At 39.6% G+C, this 19,433-nt stretch overlaps 1 protein-coding gene and 1 long non-coding RNA gene across 5 annotated transcripts in view; one reads left to right on the forward strand and one right to left on the reverse strand.

Annotated features, from left to right (window-relative positions):
• Nucleotides 1–19,433, reverse strand: part of pde10a (phosphodiesterase 10A) — a 69,781-nt gene that overhangs the window by 25,750 nt on the left and 24,598 nt on the right. For all 4 annotated transcript variants that reach the window (XM_047812419.1, XM_027165946.2, XM_027165945.2 and 1 more), the window contains exon 2: nucleotides 1,084–1,215. In XM_047812419.1, coding sequence (XP_047668375.1) covers nucleotides 1,084–1,215 — 132 coding nt within the window. The remainder of the gene's footprint in view (nucleotides 1–1,083; nucleotides 1,216–19,433) is intronic.
• On the forward strand, nucleotides 1,049–5,169 carry LOC125141044. Its single transcript, XR_007140392.1, has 2 exons — nucleotides 1,049–1,186; nucleotides 4,777–5,169. It is a non-coding gene; the product is annotated as an uncharacterized LOC125141044 (long non-coding RNA).

Raw genomic sequence — 19,433 nt, forward strand, 5'->3', positions numbered from 1 at the left:
GTATTATTAACACAGCTGAGGAGTCAGTCTCTGAACCAGGGCAAAGCATTCAGGCTGCAGACTCGACGTTTGCATCAAGGGCAACAAGCTGACTTACAGTATATAAAAGTGTCACTAAATAAATTCAGCTCTGATGTAGTCTCTCTTGTGCTCTTAAATTCAAACACAACGTAGAGAATCGCTGAAGCCAATCAAAATACATCCTCCAGCTCTGCTGCTGTGCTCATACAGAAAACATTTCCAAAACGCGACACGTTGCATTCCCCTGGAGGTTGGCTATGACGTCAGAGGCTGAGCTTAGGCTGACTGCCAGCACTGTGAGCCCTCGATGCTCGTGGTGGGTCTGGTACAGTGGGCACAGTGCAGGTAGCACGAGGCAATGCCAGGCCTCGCGATGACCCGTATGCACTCAGAAGACTATTTTACCCAGGCCTTTACCAGCACTCTCTATTTCTCTGTAGCCTCAAGCCACCTCTCACGTTCGCTCCACAGCTCCGGTTATTCACACACTCGAACGAACAGATTAGTACGAGAAAAGAAAAGCGAGGTGTTTAATGGATTGGTTACAAATCTGGAAGCTTACTGTGCTCTTTCTAGGAGGTTGTGTTTATGTGGGGAGGAAGACGTACAGTATAATTCAACTACGAGTTTGGCATTTCATTTTAATGAACCACGCAAGTGTATATGTTCCAAGTTCAGCGGATGTGGTGAGGTCACTCTTTCTCCCTGCCTGGAGCGTTTCTCTGCCAGTCTGATTCCATTCAATACGCCAAACACCACAAGCTGCACCATGAAGAAAATGACAGAACACATTTCTCTAGCTTCACAATGAATAGAGTGTAATAAAATTTTATGTGAAAACCAAGGAAGATGCTAGTCTTAAAAAAAAAACCAAAAAAAAAACACACTACTCCCCTAGAAGCTATGCTTAAATTTACAAGTACCCTTTAAAAAAAAAAAAAAAAAAAAAAAAAAAACCGGAACCCTTTCCTCCAGCTCAGATCGTGGCACAGACAGCAAGTGGACACGGGAGGAGACTGTTGATAACCGCAGAGCTCGTGTTGCTTTTGCAGGACAGCATACCTGTAGGTGGGCCGCTGCTCTTGCGCTTCAGCCATCTGTCCACCGTCTCCGCGCTCACGCTCTCCAGCACAAACTCGTCCAGCATCTGCGGGTGCAGGGAAAGGTACGCCTTCACTTTCTCATCCGTCAGACCTGCAAAACAGCCATCGCCATCAGTCAGGCAAACACTGTCACGTTTGATTAAGGGTATTTATCAAGTGTAAAAGAAACTCACCCGTTAGCATAAGGCTTTGCTAACTGGCTCGTCAACAGACGACTTATTTTATGCATTTGTATAAAATATAAGCTTCAGACACACACACAAAAAATATCATGACTCCAGATAAGCCTAAAGATCTTTGCAATCCTGAATATGTAAAAGTTCAATCAGGACAATTTTTCATATTTTCGATCCAATCACAATTGTGTGTGGACACAAAACCGCCATGACCAAACGGTGCGTTCTTAAACTGCTGCATGGGATTCTGTGTTTATTGTATTGCTGCATCTCCGGGGAAAGGCAGGCGGTCCTGACGGAGCCGAGGGAAGAAGACGCCCAACTTGATTGTGTTTAATATGCAATTAAGTCCTTGTGTGTTTGCTAAGTGCTGCTGTTTATTGTCTTTGTTGTCAGCGCAGGCAGCCATTTGTCGAGCTAGCGTGGGGTTTTAATGCACTCCGTGGCGTCTGAGAGCCAGCGCTGACGTACGTGCTCGGATGTGGCCTAGCCTCTGGAGAAGCCATCCTTTAACGTTAACGTCGTAATGTAGGGCAAGTATTGGACTATAATGTCTGGATTGTATTTCTCAGTGTCTTTTTATTAGGAATCTTTTCGTCAGGCTAAACAAGTCGCACGGCATATTGGTTATAGGCACGGAAAGGAAACCAAAATACCGGAGTGAACTGTGGAACGATTAAAATAAAGAACCAACAAAGCAGGTCATATGAAAGGTGAAGGAAGTGTAAGGGTATTAGATTATGGCTTAATACTTTTATTACGGTCACAATTTTAGTGTCGCTCTTGTCTGCCTCAGCGTGTCATGTCAGATAAAAGTAGAGATTAAAACAGGTCAAATGAATAGATTTATTCCTTACACCTTAGCGATTAGTCAGTTAAAGAACACCACATCATATTTTTTATCCATTTCTAGTTACAGGCAACGTTATTGAGATACAGTAAATGTAGTAAATGCTTATGGTTGCAATAAGCTATACGCAGTCATTTTCCCAGCCCCTACATCCCCCGAAGCGGATAAGAAATAAAAAGAAAGTGATGCTTGTCGCAACATAGTGAACTCGTAAAGCCCAAAGTATTGAAATCTTCCCTGTGCTACAAGGCTTAACCTCCTTAACAAAAGAACAGACACTTTTAGAAATGTCAAGTTCTCGAAAGTTAAACTGGTATACTCTTTACAAGTCCTGCTGTTGCTATAGAAACAATAAAGCATTACAAGTGGCATGTTGATATAAACCCGTGAGTTGTCATGTAGCCAGAACGGCTGCTGTTACAGAGAATTAATCAACACTGTCTGACCGGTAAGAACTGAGAATCTAACAGTGCTGAGGTTTTAGGACTTAGGACTTCATGAGATCAAAAATATTGTGTTTTCCAAAACACAAAAGTTGAAATTTATTTTCTTGTATTATTTGTATTTCATCACTGAGTGTGTAAGCTTGAAGGGGATCGCAGCTGGGAGGCATGTGTAGTGCATGGAGACAAACACACACAACACAGAAACTACGAGGGATCGCAAACCCAAGCCTCATCTTTTGTCTGGACTTCAATAGAACCTCCAATGGGGTAGCAAATGGCTACAGACTGTTTTGGTGCACAACAACAAAAGCCTAACAGACAAGGAAGGCAGAGGCTCTACGCTTTGAACACTAAAGTCGAACCAGATGCGCGAGTCATCCAGCCTCACAGCCTTAACAGCAGATCTTGGAAAAATAAGCAAAGCAGTGTCATTTTGATAGCCCACAGCCAGCTATGATCTGTGTGTGCGCGTCTCTTCTTTTTGGTCCTCGCAGAGACACTGTTCTTTAGGCTCTTTTCACAGACGCCCAGGTCTTCGCACAGAACCTTGTGTGTGTGTGTGAGTGTAGGAAAGGAGTTGGGGGGGTCGACTGACGTTGTCCAGACACGAGACAGTGCTCTTGAGCTGCGTACAGCCTCACGAGACTCCTCGAGTCGGTGCTGACGCACGTGGACAGAGTGCACTGCTTAATAAATCGACAACTGGAGGGGATGCAGAGATGCACAACAGCTAAAGCAAGAGGCGGGGCAAGGGACGTCTCGCCTCGTCTGTCTTCATTTCGCTGGAAAACGAAAAAGACTTCCTGAACCTCTGAATTTATGAAGTGCACTCTGTTTTAGGCTGCTAAAAAATGGTGCCAAAATAAAACTGTCCCTATTAATTGGTTTACGTCAAACCGTCCCGGCCGAGCACTCGGTCAAAGCCACACACTGACAGCAAGCACACGCTTAAGCCAAGAGGACGGCTCTTTCTTTCCTTTTTTTTTTTTTTAGGGTTTTAGCTAGGTTTTTTTTATTTAACATCCTCCTCACCCCTTCTCTTCTTCCAACAATACAAGCCTATAAGCCTCTGTCCTTTTAAAGCCACACAATAAAAAAAAAAAACCCTAAGGCACCAAAGCGTCCAACCTTCCCCTGCCTTAACCGTTCGGGTAACATGAGTTTTGCTGAGAATGCTATCTAAGGCATTATCAATGTAATAATCTCAGCTATTTGCTACACCAGTCAATGTCCTTGTTCATATTCTCCGATACAATTTTTTGTAGGAGATCCAGGTTTGCGTACAACTCTTCTCCACTTTCTAACACTAACCCGTTCTATAGGTTTTGTAGCTGGGAGTACTCTGTATCTAAACAGGAAGTGGGTGTGGCTTAGACCAGAAACTTTGTTTAATTGTTAAACATAAAGCCTACCACAACACTTATGCAATAAATAAATAAATAAATAAATAAATATTTTTTTTTTTTTAAAAATATCAAACAAACAACAACAACAAAAAAAACCCTGCCACATCTACTGGAAAAAAAATCTTTCATTCACAAATGGACATGATCGCAGAATGTCAAAATAACGTCCTTTATGATCGATTAAAAAGACTGGCCGTTTTTCCCCGCTGCCTATTGTGGAGTCCTCCTGTCAGATTTGAATAGGAGGGAAAAGTAAAGCGAGTGTTCATGGGAAATCCTGGTTGCACAACAGCCTGCAAGCTGTGCTTTTTGAGAAGACACTAGCCCCTTACAATTGTAGCGTCCTCATTAAAAGCTCAACCTGGAGCTACACAAGCACTTCTTGTTCAGAAGAGGGGGTTTTTTTTAATTAAAAAAAATAATAAAATCCTGGGAACTGAGTGCATCTCTGTTACGTCCAACAATAAAAGAACACAAGAAATGTCCTTAAAGTATGATCTTGTGCATTGGAAAGAAAGTTAGATCTGAAATTTATCCACCAGTGACACAATCATTTCTTCTCATAATATTTTAGTGTTTTTTTTAAAGACTATTCAGTCATCTCTAATGGTAGCAGTACAACAACAACAACAACAAAAAGGCACTTCCAATTCCAATAAATAAAGGAATGGTGGCTAAATAAAGCCCCATGCATTCCTGCATACTAACATTCCTATTTTACGTCATATGACCGAGGTCTGCACTGATCGCAGTTTTTCCCTTTTTTGCACATAGAACGAGAGCATGTGATTCAGGAGGACGTCAGGATCTCGGGGGCTTAGTGCAGACGTCCGTCATCTCACACTGACCCCGCTGGCATGATCGCTGCTGGACAGCTCAAAGGCCACAGACCACAGACCCTCAGCGAACCCCTTCCGAGTGACACAGGGCCGAGGCTGGAGCGGTGTGGCATAGGAGACCAGTTAACCTCGAGTCAGGATCAGTATTAATGCCAGTGCCACGGTGTGTCAGTTTGATGTATCTGTAATGTGTCCTGCTAAAATGTATGGTTTGGCCTGTAAAAAGGCATAAAAAGAACTGTGCAATGCCATTTGGAACTCTATCCAAAAGGAGGGAAATATGCCATGTTTAATTAATAAAATAAATAAAATCATTGTCCCTGTAAAATTTCCCATGACTGAAATTCTTATATGGATATTATAAGCTGATGCTCAGTCAACTTACACTAAAATCTGACAACTTCAGTAGGATGAATGAAACGGATTCATGTAGAGCTTTGAAAACAATCTGAATCAAAAAAAAAAAAAAAGTGTGTGTGTAAATTTTAATAAAACATTGAATGTGAATTTGATGAATCTGATTTCTATTTCTCTTATTCTTATTTTTTTTTTTTACATCCTTACAGAATCTCCAATGGTTCTTTGGCTCCAGTCCAGAAGATAATAAACTTTTTCATATTCCAATCCATTCCCCATCATTCCCCATATTGTCTGATCGTAACTAACCAAAACGCTTCCATCATGCTACCATATTTACTCTATGAAGCCCAGATTAATATCTGAACAGTTGAACCCAACCTTCCAAGTCAGTGATTCATAGTCTAGATACGCACTTTTCATTAAACCGATCAAATCTCTGCAGCACTTCTACCGTTCCAGATGTCTGTCAACACACCAAATTACAGTAGTGAATCTTTTAGGATAGACACTTTTTTTACAACAATAATTACTCTTGAAACATTGGCTTGTTTGGCCAAAACTGTTTGGCTGCTCTTGCACCAGGAGAGTCCTCCAAGACTCGCGAGTTCATCTGCCGCTCGTACACAGTCCAGGTCGGCTGGAGGGAGCGTTATCAGCATCATTGATAAAACGCTGCATAAATGACCTGCATACTGACCATATCTCATGCTTACAGAACAGCTAGCTGTACAGGAGCCAGATAAGACCAGCAGCATATAGAACACTGTTTCTTTTGGAAAGGTTTTTGATTTGTATTTGGTCCTGGGGTCAAAGACGGAGTTAAGTGTCGGCTTCAGAAGACTCAGAAGTCAGGTCAAGGTCAAGTTTCAAAAGAACTGAAAGGAATTGAAGCAAGTTTTCTGAAAAGCTCATGATCCTATATGTGAATTAGTATTTTAGTTAAAAAAATTCAGAAATGCCAACTTGTATGTCTTTAGGTAAAAAAATAATAATACAACAGATTTTCTGCACAGGGATATTATCCAAACCTTACAAACAGATAGTAATACAATAATAAAAGTCAACAGTTTCTGTTCCGTAAGTCTTAAGTCAAAGGTTTTGTGTGATTGAACTTTATGGGTGAGAACCCCGCCATAAAAAAAGTCCCTTCATGATTAAATAGATAAGATCCGGTTTCCCTGGCAGTCATATCCATTCCGATTCACCTATGGGGTGAGACGACAGGTGTTTATTCCAATTTCCTCATTCCATCACACTGATACACGTTAAGACATCACGGGTTTCAATTAAAAGAACTTTCTGGGCGGGTTTTGGGGCATGATAATGGTATGTGGTTGTCAGCTCTGTGCAGTTGTACTGAATGTCAAAGGGGAGCATGCACTACACTAAAGATCACAATCTGGCAACCTGGTAGAGAGAAAAACCATCGATAAGAACAATGAAACTTTGTAGTAGTAATAATAATAAAGAAAGAAACACTGATAAAAACATGTTACCAACATTAATAAAACAACACCACCAACACCAACAACAATTATAATAATTAGTTGGTGTCAGTGGTAAAGAATCTAATCTGGCAACCCTGAACATGAATGTTTCCCAGTGATAGGTAAAGCGACAGAAAACAATATCCTGTAGAAGTACAGAAATGAAAATAGTTGTTTTTTTTGTTTGTTTTTTTGCTGCATCTAAGCTTTTTTCTTCAAGTTTCTGATTCATTACGTGATTTCATGATCACATGATTTACAGGCACTGACATTTTTTGATCCTCTGGCTGAAAGACAAGAGTAACCGAGTACACAAACAAATGATACATGGCACAGATGGCCAAGAAACAAATGAGTCAAACAAATGACTTTATGCAGTTGCACCCTTCATCTCTAATTCAGCGTGTTGGTCCTGTTACAGAATGTTTCTGAGCCCCACAGACTACAGCGGTAAAAACCAGATCCTGTTCAATTACCCAGGATCCAGCAAGTCATCCTGCGAGTGGGCAAACCCATGCCCTCATTATGCCAAACAGAGGATTCATAAAACACCAGGTCCTAATAACTGTGCTGAACTGTACGACTATGACCTCCTGTTCCGTCCCAAATTAAAGCAGGCCTCATTTCCTTCCTTCCTGACGACTGTCCTTATTCCACGACTCTGATCCTCTTTGTCTTTTTTAGATCAGTTCAGCAGAGTCGAAGATCCCCCCAGACGTTTTTTGCGTCACCGAGGGGTTTTTATTTTAATTCTGCTTCGAGTAAAAGAGCAGCGGTTCTCGAGAGGGAGGGCTCGGACGTCAGCTGTGACACGTGGCCTTTGGAGACCATGCGCCCGACATCTGAGAAGATCCCGGGGCTGCACTCAGCTGTTTAACAGGTTGTGGTCAATCACTGGAGCTGCAGAGGAGCAGCACTAAGATACTTACAGTAGATTCTTTACGTTCCCGATAAAGTAATCGACGTTCGGTTTAATAGTAGGATTGTGAATAACTGCTGATTCTTCTAAAGGTCTTCTCCTGGTTGTTGCTGCTACTGCTGCTGTTAACAGAGCTGAAGGTCTGCTTTTCTCTATTGGGGGGTAAAAACTGCTTGAATATGTCCAGCAAACATTTCCATTTAACAGGTATCTGATATCTTTTGAAGGATCTTCTGGCCAATTGCTTCAGGAACTGGAAGACTATAATTTCCCTGCACTGCAAAAAATGATACCTAAGAATGCTGAGCAACAACAACAACAAAATGTGTGTTCTAATAAAACAAATGCAAGACCATTAATCCTATTTTTAAACAATATCAAGCTTAAAATCATTTTGTTCCTTTCTAGATATCGAAGTTTTAAATAAGCAAAGCCAAAAACTGGCAAAAAAAAGAAAAAAATTTCAAAAGTCTACAAAAAGAAGCTTAAAAATCTTACATTTGTTTACAAATAGGTGAATTTACCTGTGTTTAAAATATTTTGCTTGATAAGATCAGAGTTGACAGGACAGCAAACTAAACCATGTAACAGTTATATTTTATAGCAAGAGATAGAATTTTTTATTATTATTATTATTACCTAGGACCTTAGTTTGATCGATCAGAGTTTCCATATAAACTGTTTGATCTTGTATGTTTGCAGAAAAACATCTTAAAAGGCTGTAGGTTGGTTTTCAGTTTCGCCTGAATTTTGCCTAAAATTTCGTCTTAAAAAAACACACACACACACACACACACACACACACACACACACACACACACACACACACACACACACACACACACACACACACACACACACACACACACACACACACACACACACAGCAAGCAAGTCGCACCAAGTTTGGACCTAAAAAACATTTAAAGAAAACAAACCTTAAATAAATAAATAATAAAGGCCTTAAATTTTGTATACGTCAAGCTATAAATGCCAGTTTGAAACAATTACGCTCTGACAAGGTAACTGAAAGTCCAGTCCTGAAAGCAAATATATATCCCTCCGAATCCCCTGCATAAATTATACCGAGCCAATAAAAGTGGTTTCCGCCGTCAATTGGATTTGTCTGTGCTGATGGGGAGTACGATAACAGGGCTCCTTCATCACAGCCTTGCCTTTTAGAGAGTTTATTTGATGAGCTGAGCTCCGAGACTAAGAGCTCTGTGTGCGGTCAGCTTCACGCCTCTTATGGCCAGGAAGTGTGTAGCTCTAAAGCTTTACAGTAATAAATAAAGCCAGCGGAGGTGTAGGGGTTCCGATACAGCGAAGCGCAACAGAGTGAGGAGGGGAAAAAAAGAAATAAAATAGAAAATAAAAAGGGCCGGCTTTTTGTGAACGGCCCTCTTTCTGGCACCGTGTCAAAGGCACTCTGCCAAGGTAGTACTTTTTCACTTGCCTGCCATGAGAGCGAAGCAGGCTCGGGTGGGTGTGTAAGAGGCTGCGTGCGTCAGCAGGTCCAGCTGGGACTCCCTCGCCAGGAGGTGGGAAGAGCATGTGTTTCTTATCTTATCTACGGGAGGGCTGCAGAGACACTGCCTGCCCGTGCAAATGAAAAAAGGAAGGAGCAGGAGGGGAAGGGTGGAGGGCAGTTACCTCTGCACCCTAAATGCAAACCTGCTGGGATCTCAGCCGTGTACAGTTTCTCCCCCGGCACTTCATTTACAGGTTTTCTGCCGATAAGGTGAAGAAAAATGGCGTCAGAGCGGGGGAGAAGAGGCAATATATTAGTAGCGTAATTTTCAAGGCTGCATGGAGTTTCTGAGATGTGAACAAAAATGCTTGCGATTATTACATGGCAGAATTATATTGTTGATAAAATGGTGAAACGCTATAGGCCGAAGCTTGCTTAAAATACATTATGTCATCATTTATAGTAATGGCAACGGTCTTGAAAGTACTCGCTCAAGCCTATATCACACATACACACTTTAATTTCGAAGAATCGGCCCATCTCGCTAGTCATCACCACAAACACCAAAAAGTAAACAGGAACAACCTTGAGGTGATGATACTACGGATTTGATTCCTCCTCCTCCAGCCTTACACACGCTCCAACACATATGTGAACAAATGTGCAAGCCCAATGTGTGATCTTGCACTGAAACATGCACACATACAGATTTCCATGGAAAGGTAATCTGCATTATTTCCACTCTCGTGGCTATGCTCATTATTCAGAAGGTGTGCAGGCTATAAAATACGGGTTCATATGGAGATAAGGCATGGATGTGAACGAGACCATGCTCCTCTTTCTCTGGAGTCTTTGCTGCCAAGGCTGTGATCATACATACTTTTTTATGCTCTTTTAACATCCAGTAGCTTGTACAAATTGATAAATCTACCTCTAATCTCTGGCCACAACATGCTACACTGGGCAACTCTGGCTCTCTGTCCAAAATGTGCTATTCATTTAAAAACCGAGGATGAGCTGCTGACCACATTAAAGACTGCTGTTATTATTAATATTTATATGATGTAAGCTGAATCAATCAGGCTTAAAATTATATAGTTTCAGCATTCAAATCAGCTGTTTCATACCACACACGAGATCTGAAAAAAAAAAACATAAGATGAATAACGTTCATTCATAAACTTCTGCAGAATACTAAAGCTCGCTCGGCCAGTGAGCCTAGGATACCACTGATGAGAACTGCAGTCTCTCGCTGCCTTTACAGAGCCTTGAATGTTAAGACCACCAAACAGCTCGATGACGTAAGAGGGATTTAAACTAAAAGCATGTCCCGCTGATCAGTAAGTGGTTAGAACAAATGGTCACGCTGACAGGCTCGCACTGCCACGTCCGAGCCATTGCCCTGAACTTAATCTAGACCGTGTTCACGTTTACTACAGCTGTGTAGCTGCGCTGCATTGGATTTGTCTCTGGATAAGCCAAGGACATATTATATTATATTATATTAAGTTATACACAGCAGATAAAACAGCAATCTACAGGATGCACAGATTATATAGGAGCCCAGTCTCACTGGTACAGATTTACACTGATAACTAAAGGATCTGATCATTTAATTAATTCCCTGAATAAGCCATAGTTGTTTTGGGAAAAACTACACAATAAGTAAGGCATAAAATAGACATAAAGTTACAGTAAACTTATCACCACATTTCTCATACCGTACTCATCTCTTACTCTCTCTTTTTTCTCACATCACTGTCCCATTATTGCACATTATAAACATTATTAAAACTGTTTACAATGAGACAAGTTTGTTCCTGTTATCACTTACATTACAGCAGCATCTTTTGTCCGTCTCTTAATTTACCTCAAAGTAAATAAAACAAAAAAAAATACAACGCAACGCCATGAGTCATGAGAAACTAGATAGCGTCGTGTCTTCTTGTCCTGTGCTGAAAAGTAATGAAAGACGGCCACGTTGAACGATGTTTGTGAAGCACACTGTAACATTAAGCTCTGGAGGGCCGGCATTTCAAGACAAAATGTGCATCATCTTTATTGACTTCTCTGCGGAAAAAGAGAGGCCGCTTGGGGAAAGGAAATCACTGCAACGATTAAACGACATCCAGCTGAGACAGGAAGTGCGATTCCTTCTCTGAAGAGTGTTTCCCGCATGACAATACAGCCTCATTGTTTGTTTTGCTCTGGAGCTGTTGGTCCAATTGGGGATGAGAATGCCTGTCAGATTATATTAGTGTTGACCTAGAGAAGCCTTAAAACAATGACCTCCACAAAGGAGCATGTACAAACACATATACATTAAAATAAGCATGGAAAAGACTGTCTGGTCTGATAAAACAACCAGTGCAAAGATCCTAACATCTGGATTAAGTACTATGTCAGTATGGAAGTGATCAGATTCTACGCCAATTGTGGAAAATATCCGACGTATATTTTTGATGGGGTCAAAAATAATTTCGATGGTGATCACCGGTTTTATTCTCTACAAATTTAAGTGACCAAATTCACCACATGCTAATGATCATTTGTTACCTCAATGGGTGGTGGTGGTGGTGGTGGAGCAAGATTAAGATTTGTAGCTAATAACTCAATTAAAAATAACTGCTATGGAGGTCAACACACTGAGGTCATACATGTTTGAACCGGCGTCAAACCAAGACCCAAAATACTTTTGAGGCCATGCAGTAGTTTCTGCTGGACGTGGTTTGCAGAACCTTCGCTAAATAAGTAGGTAAGCTAAGCGCTGTGCTAAAGGAATGTTGGCTACAACATTTATATACAAGCTTTCAAACAGCGCTTTATATACAGTATAAACAGTACTTTCAGAAAAAGGTTTAAAACTATCCGTATACCAGCAGACCGGCGCTTACACGATTACGTCAAATTTTGTCACCTAGGTTATATTTATTTTCTTGGGAGAGAATAATACATGACTCATCGTAATTATGACTCGTATGTAATTAATGAGGGCGCAATTAGGTCTATTTACGTTGGTCGAGATGCAAAGCGGGTAACGTGAACAAAAGCAGCTTGGGGAAGGTGAAGAACGATCCGAGATTCGTTTCAGCACGAGCTGATAGACTTTTACAGACAAAAACGTTTGCTGTTCAGATTCCAACGACTGACTCGCAAGTTAAAACAGGTGAAATCTCAGTAAGTCAGAGATCCTGGTTAACAATCTGGACTCACTGGCTGTTAGAAAGACTACATGATTATATGGGAAAATGCAAATGCTTTAAATCCTCTGTGATTCAATGAAAATTAAACGGAGCCATGGGGGGGGCATTAAGAAATCAAAACAGCACTTTTGAAGACACAATGTAGCTGATGATGGAATTCCCCTTTATCCTTACAGTGTTTGGATTTCTTGGCAGCAATAGCATTATGCAATAACATAAATGACGCACCAGCCGACGTTTTAGAGAAGGAACAGGACTCGCAGGCCTAAAAGAAAGTCAATTCTATAGCATGACTCATTTTGGCTGCACTCCTCTTCCTCAGTAAATTCCTTAGGAAATGTGCTACAGAAACTCTCCCTCACTCACCAATCTGTGCCCCTTCTCAATAAGCTGACAGAAACGGGTCTGCCTCATTTATTTGGCTCGTCTGTGATGGTTTCAGTTGTCCGTTATTAGCCATTAGATTCCAGTATTATATGTTTCCACATGTTTAGAGAATGTAGTCAATGACCCAGACTGCATAAAGTATATGATCCAACATTACATTCATCTTCACCGAATTTCATTTATTATTCTTGGCCAAAGAGCATTGACCTAGAACTATATAACAGAGGCATAAAATTTAGCCAAGCTTAAAGTTTTGCAGAAATTAAAAAAAACAGGCCTTTAGCAACAGTTTCTGTTGTTAAAAACTCTTAAAAGATCATTTAATAAATTCAATAATGTGCATAGTTTGTGTTTTACAAATATACATTTATACACTAGCTAAGACAGAATCTACACGCTTTGATATTTTACACAACACCCTCATGTAAACTGCTACTGTTGTCTCACAAGAGCATGGAAAGTTGTAAAGTAATTGAAGTGGAGGGACTTGTAGTCTGAGCGTCTTTTAGCAGTCGTAGACAGTGGCACAAATTACAGTGGGCACCGGGGGAGGAAATGTCTTCCCGCGTTTGACAGAATATTGAAGCAGACGTCGAGTAGCGTGAGCAGTGGTGCAATAAGATTTGCATAGAAGCCTTACTGTAGCCTAGTTTGCATGAAAAACAGTGTGCAAATGGTGCTGACCTGTGACTTTTTTCCAGCAGCGTCATGCTCGGTAATCATATTCACCTGCTGTAGGCTAAGTGCAGACTTCACTGCACCATGCAAAAGTTAGGAGGTTTTTTAAGTGTTTGCTTTTTTTTCTTTTAGAATTTTGCATATAAACTGCACCAGTTGTTAGATGCCTAAAACTTTCTGCATGAACATTTTCTTTTCAGGCTGAGAGGATTAGAGACACAAGTGACATTTAAGTTCAGCTTCAAACAGTCCTGCCGTTAAGAATTATTCTACTTATTTTTATTGTTATTAATACTATTATTTATAAAATATCCTAGCAATACGGTAACAAATTTAACATCCAAAACAAATATTTAATTTACTTTAATTTGATTATGTATGTATTGTTTTTCTCCTGACAATTCTGTGAAACTACAGGATTGGCTTTACTTTTTTATTCTAATAATAAAAAAAATAAAATTATAATTACATAATGCAGTGATATTTAAAAATATGTACTGAGTGACACTGCTGTCTCACAGCTCTATAAGTCAACTGCCTGTCCAGGGCTCTTGGTGTCCATGTGGGGTTTCTTAAGGTTCCTACAGGTAAAAATTAATGATGGAAAGTATTTGGAATGTATTGCATTTGTATTTGGAATGTATCTGAAATTAGAACGGCAATGGAACTCAATACACTGAGGTCATACAGGTTTGAGCCAGGGCCAAACCTAGACCCAAAATACGTCTGTAGCCCAGCAGAAACTACTGCATGGCCTGGACGTAGTCTGCAGTCGTGTTTGAAAGCAGTCATTTAAATGTAAGCCTTCAGATTGGATGGATTGGGCTTTCAGAAGAAGGCTTAAAAGAGATTGTTACTGGCTATATGTATTCCAACAGACCAGTGCTTACAATATTACATCAAATTGTGTCACTTGGATTATATTTGAACATCTGAAATTTTTTCCCAAACCCTCTGAACCCTCAATAACCCTCAAAAGTCTTCTTTGTATGACCTGTATTCACTATAATCCTGAAAAGAATCAGGTGGTTTGTGAAGATCGATAGATGGATGGATGGATGGACGGATTAATAAATAATGTATTATTTTGCTGCTTAATTGGAGTGTGGGGAACGTCTTACTGCTAATGCATCCAAAGACATTCAAGACTATTTGCTGCCAAATTTCTGTCAAAGGCAGATACAGGGGTGTGAAAAAGTATTGGCCCTCTTCCTGATTTTTTTTTCTTTTTCTTTTTGCATGTTTGTCACAGTTTAATGTTTCAGATCATCAAACACATTTAAATATTAGTTAAAGATAACAAGTAAACAAAACATGCAGTTTTTAAATGAAGGTTTCTATTATTAAGAGAAAACAAAATCCAAACCTACATGGCCCTGTGTGAAAAAGTGCTTGCCCCCTAAACTTAATAACTGATTGCGACAACCTTAGCAGCAAGAGCTGCAATCAGGTGTTTGCAATAACTTGCAATGAGTCATCTTTGCAGAATTGTTGTAATTCAGCCACATTGGAGGGTTTTCGAGCATGAACCGCCTTTTAACATCATGCCACGGCATCTCAATAGGATTCAGGTCAATACTTTGACCACTCCAAAGTTTTCATTTTGTTTTTCTTCAGCCATTCGGAGGTAGACTTGCTGGTGTGTTTTGGATCATTGTCCTGCTACGGAACCCAAGTTCGCTTCAGCTTGAGGTCCCGAACAGATGGCCGAACATTGTCCTTCAGGAATTTTTGGTAGACAGCAGAATTCATGGTTCCATTTATCACAGCAAGACTTCCAGGTCCTGAAGCAGCAAAACAGCCCCATACCATCACACTACCACCACCATATTTTTATTGTTGCTATGATGTTCTTTTTCTGAAATGCAGTGTTACTTTTACGCCAGATGTCCTGGGACACACACACTGGAAAAAGTTCAACTTTTGTCTCTTTAGTCCACAGAGTATTTTCCCAAAAGTCTTGGGGATCATCAAGATGTTTTCTGGCAAATCTGTGACGAGCCTTTATGTTCTTTTTGCTCAGCAGTGTTTTTTGTCTTGGAGCTCTGCCATGCAGGCCATTTTTGCCCAGTCCCTTTATTACAGTGGAGTCATGAACACTGACCTTAACTGAGGCAAGTGAGGCCTGCAGTTTTCTGCATGTTGTTGTGGGGTCTTTTGTGACATCACAATAAGTCATGAGTCGTTGCTGCGCTCTTGGGGTAATTTTGGTCGGTCGGCCACTCCAGGGAAGGTTCACCACTGTTCTGGGTTTTTGCCATTTGTGGATAATGGCTCTCACTGTGATTTGCTGGGGTCCCAAAGCTTTAGAAATGGCTTTATAACCTTTTCCAGAGTGATAGATCTCAATTACTTTCTCTTTCATTTGTTCCTGTATTTCTTTGGATCTCAGCATGATGTGTAGCTTTTGATGATCTTTTGGTCTACTTCACTTTGTCAGTCAGGTCTTATGTAAGTGATTTCTTGATTGTGACCAGGTGTAGCAGTAATCAGGCCTGGGTGTGGCTAGAGAAATTGAACTCAGGTGTGAAACCAGTTATGTTTTGTTTGTTTTTTTGGGGCTGCAATTTTAACGCCATTTGGGTTGGAGACCAAAAGATCGATATGAGACGGAAGTATATTTCCTGGTATTTAGACCTAGCTGTGTAAACAACACTAGCAACATAAAACACAGATCCTTTTGTATCAGACCATTAGATTTTTAAAGCAAGCAAAAATATAAGAACAGCAAGTGACCTTCACCTCTGCATTCACTGGATAAGGTTCGCCCAAAGAAGCAGACATTAAATGCCATTATATAAAAGGTGCTGGAAACCGGCACACTGGCTGAAGCCATCATACTAACCAAGGACCAAAAGTCCCAGATTACCTTAACGCAGACATTTTGCATTGACAGATAAAGTCGTTGTATTAGCCACAACCTCTACCACAAAAATACCTGACATCTGGCAAGAACAGTTCAAAGTCACACTTAATTTTTTTCAAACTCGCATATAACCCAGAGGCACTAGCAAATTCCCTTATCACCATAGTCCAAGATTAAATTGACCATCTCTACCCATTTTGCTCATAACATTTTGTCATGCCTCCACTTGAGTCTATTCAGAGCGTTCCAGGAGCGCTTATATTTAGAACTGGGACGTTTTACTGTATCTCTCCCATCGACCTTGTTAACCACTTTAATTCTACTAGCTAGTTAGAGAGGTGAGTATGTTTTTTCGGGATCGGTTTTCACTAGCAGAGCAAAAAATCCATAAAACAAACAGCCATAACGTATCTCGGCTTACCACACAGACAAAATAATCTCCCCCCCACACACACACTTTCAAACTTTGCATTGTGATACGTAGATCACGATAAAATTCAAGCTGTCTGGGTGACACCTCTAGACTGTAGTATTTCTGATTTCCCAATCATTTTTGACGTGTTAGCATACGACAAGCGCATGAGCGCTACAATTGTTTGCAAAGAGATAAAGAGGAACAGATGAGTTGGAATAGTAGTGAAGAAAAATACATGATGGAATAAAACAGAAGCAAGGAAGAGAAGTGATGGATTTCCCCTCATTATTATTCAAATGCACATGTTTAAAAATAAGAGAAATTCATTTCAGTTTGTTAATAAAACATTTCTGCTGAGCAAAAGGAGTAAAAAAAAAAAGAGAAGAAGAAGAAGAAACTGGAGAATTTTACATATGCAAATTTTTTTTTCCTTGATAAAACATGAACTTATATGAAAACCAAATAAATAAATATGGAAGCTTCAACAATGGGGGCAAATGTGGAGATGCAGTTGTGTCCATGTGTTCAGGGTGCGGTTCAGGACTCATTGTGAAAGCTGGCTAAAGTTTCAAAATGCTGACTAATTCAGTTTGATTCTGGTAGTTTCCATTTTCAGAGCTTTCCTGAACATGAACTGAAACACTACTCACGGCTCTTGCATCATCAGTGGCGTAAAAAAAAAAAAAAAAAAAAAAAAAAAAAAGAATATGACCATCTCTGACTTCGCAAGTATTTCACACAGGTGTTATTTAAAGTTGCTTCACGTGTGCTTACTGAGCAGTTAATAGCAAAATGTGCACAAATTCAGACCTCAAGAATAACTAGAGAATTGCATGTTAGACTACGTAGTGGATGGTAGTGTTTGTGTGGTCAAGGCTATGGTGTATATGCATGTGTATTAATATGATTGTGATTCATAAACAAATGAACTAATAAATAAACTAGAACAAATTCCTCATATGTGAAAACCTACTTGGCAATAAAGACCTTTCTGATTCTGATAACTTAAACTTAGACTTACTGATTTCTTCTAAATCACTAAACTGCATTTTTCACCATTGCTTTAACTTGATACTTTATACTTTTCATTGTATTTCTTGTTCATCAAGGGGGAAAAAAAAGGTTGCGCTGGATCAAGTGCTATTTTATAAGTAGCTTAATAAGGACGGTAGAAGCCATAAAGTAAGATGAATACAAATGTGCAATTATGAATAAATACAACTACAATTTCTAATGCTATTTATTGATATTAACAGACTTCTTTTAAACTTTCAAGCCGATACAAAAGATTGTCTACTTTTATATCGTTGTATTATTCTTTCTATTCATTGTTTTTTTGTTTTTTGCTTTTTATGATACGTCATATATGCAGCAAAGATAAACTAAAACATCTACATGTTTAAGAGGCTGAAGTCAATTTTTGGTTAATTATTCTCAGAAAAACTGGAAGACTCTGAATATGAAATTTCCTTGCATTAATGCTGATTCATCATTTGAACTTCAGTCGCTTACTCTTATTACAGCGCTACATTTCCGAAGGACAACAAACTGTTTTAGAAAGGACATTATTTCCTGTCCAGTGTCACCCAGATGGGGATGAGGTTCCTTTCTGAGGCTGGTTCCTCTAAGTTTTTCTTCCTCATATCATCTCAGTAAGGTTTTTCTTTCCACAGATTTGTTCAGTGGGATAGACAGTAAGACAGAAAATAAATTGTAACTTCATTTTAAAACTATTCTAAGTTTCTGTACTTTTGTAAAGCTGCTTTAAAACAATGTCCATTTTTCAAAAAAGTGCTATACAAAATATAGTGCTATAAAAAAATGGAACTTAAGCCAACTACGTTGGTAAAACACCACCAAACATAGTCGATTACATCCCGCAACTTTCTGGGATTTTTTTTAACTAGTAAAAACTAGAACATTTCAAATGACACCCAAAATACCTTCAATCTAACATTAAATGTATTTATTTATTATTTATAAGCAGCTCCTTGTGTTAGTTGATTGTCGCACCTGTTACAGATCTGTATGTCTCAAACATTAACATATTACTGAAAAATTTGCAAACATTCTATACTATTGAAATTCTCTTGAATATTGACAATCACAAAACAGAATCTTATTCTATCGGTTTAATTCTTTTTCAATGCTGGCCACCAAACAGATGTCAAATTATTCATTCATTATTTAAGATTAAACTGTTTCCCCCCGAAATGAATTATTCACAATAATCTTTTATCAAAGCAACGGAAAGATGTTTAAACAACGACTTTAAACGTAAACATCTCCCTGTTTCAGGGTGCGTCATTTTAAATTTTTAAGAGTCTTGACATTTTTTTTCCTCAAGGGCTTTAAGAGGCAGCTTGTTAGTGTCTGGTGTGGACATGTTCCACTAGAACTTAAGGTAAAGTAAAATAAACACAAAGGCCACCTCTCCGATACAGCCGGGAGACACACACACACACACACACGAGTGCATTACATGTGTTCTTCATTGATTCGAGCAAACAATTTTCATGTATTTTCATCTCAGACACAGAAATTTTATGCATCTTGATGAGTAGCAGTAGCTGAGTCCGCCGAGTAGCAGCAAATTCCCTTTCCACCTCAGCGTGAGTGTAGTTCGCGTGTAAATGTCCATTAAAAATATTTTCCTTGACTTAAAAACATTTACCTTGGTGATGTGCATGAACACTGGCCTGTGTCATACTGTAGTCATTCACATGTGGTGACGCATTTTTAAATTTCCTAATGATTGTCTCATCTAACGAACATGACGCAGGGACGTCAGTCACAGCTTTGATCA

This window comes from Tachysurus fulvidraco, chromosome 4, assembly GCF_022655615.1.
Source record: "Tachysurus fulvidraco isolate hzauxx_2018 chromosome 4, HZAU_PFXX_2.0, whole genome shotgun sequence".
Lineage (NCBI taxonomy): Eukaryota > Metazoa > Chordata > Actinopteri > Siluriformes > Bagridae > Tachysurus > Tachysurus fulvidraco.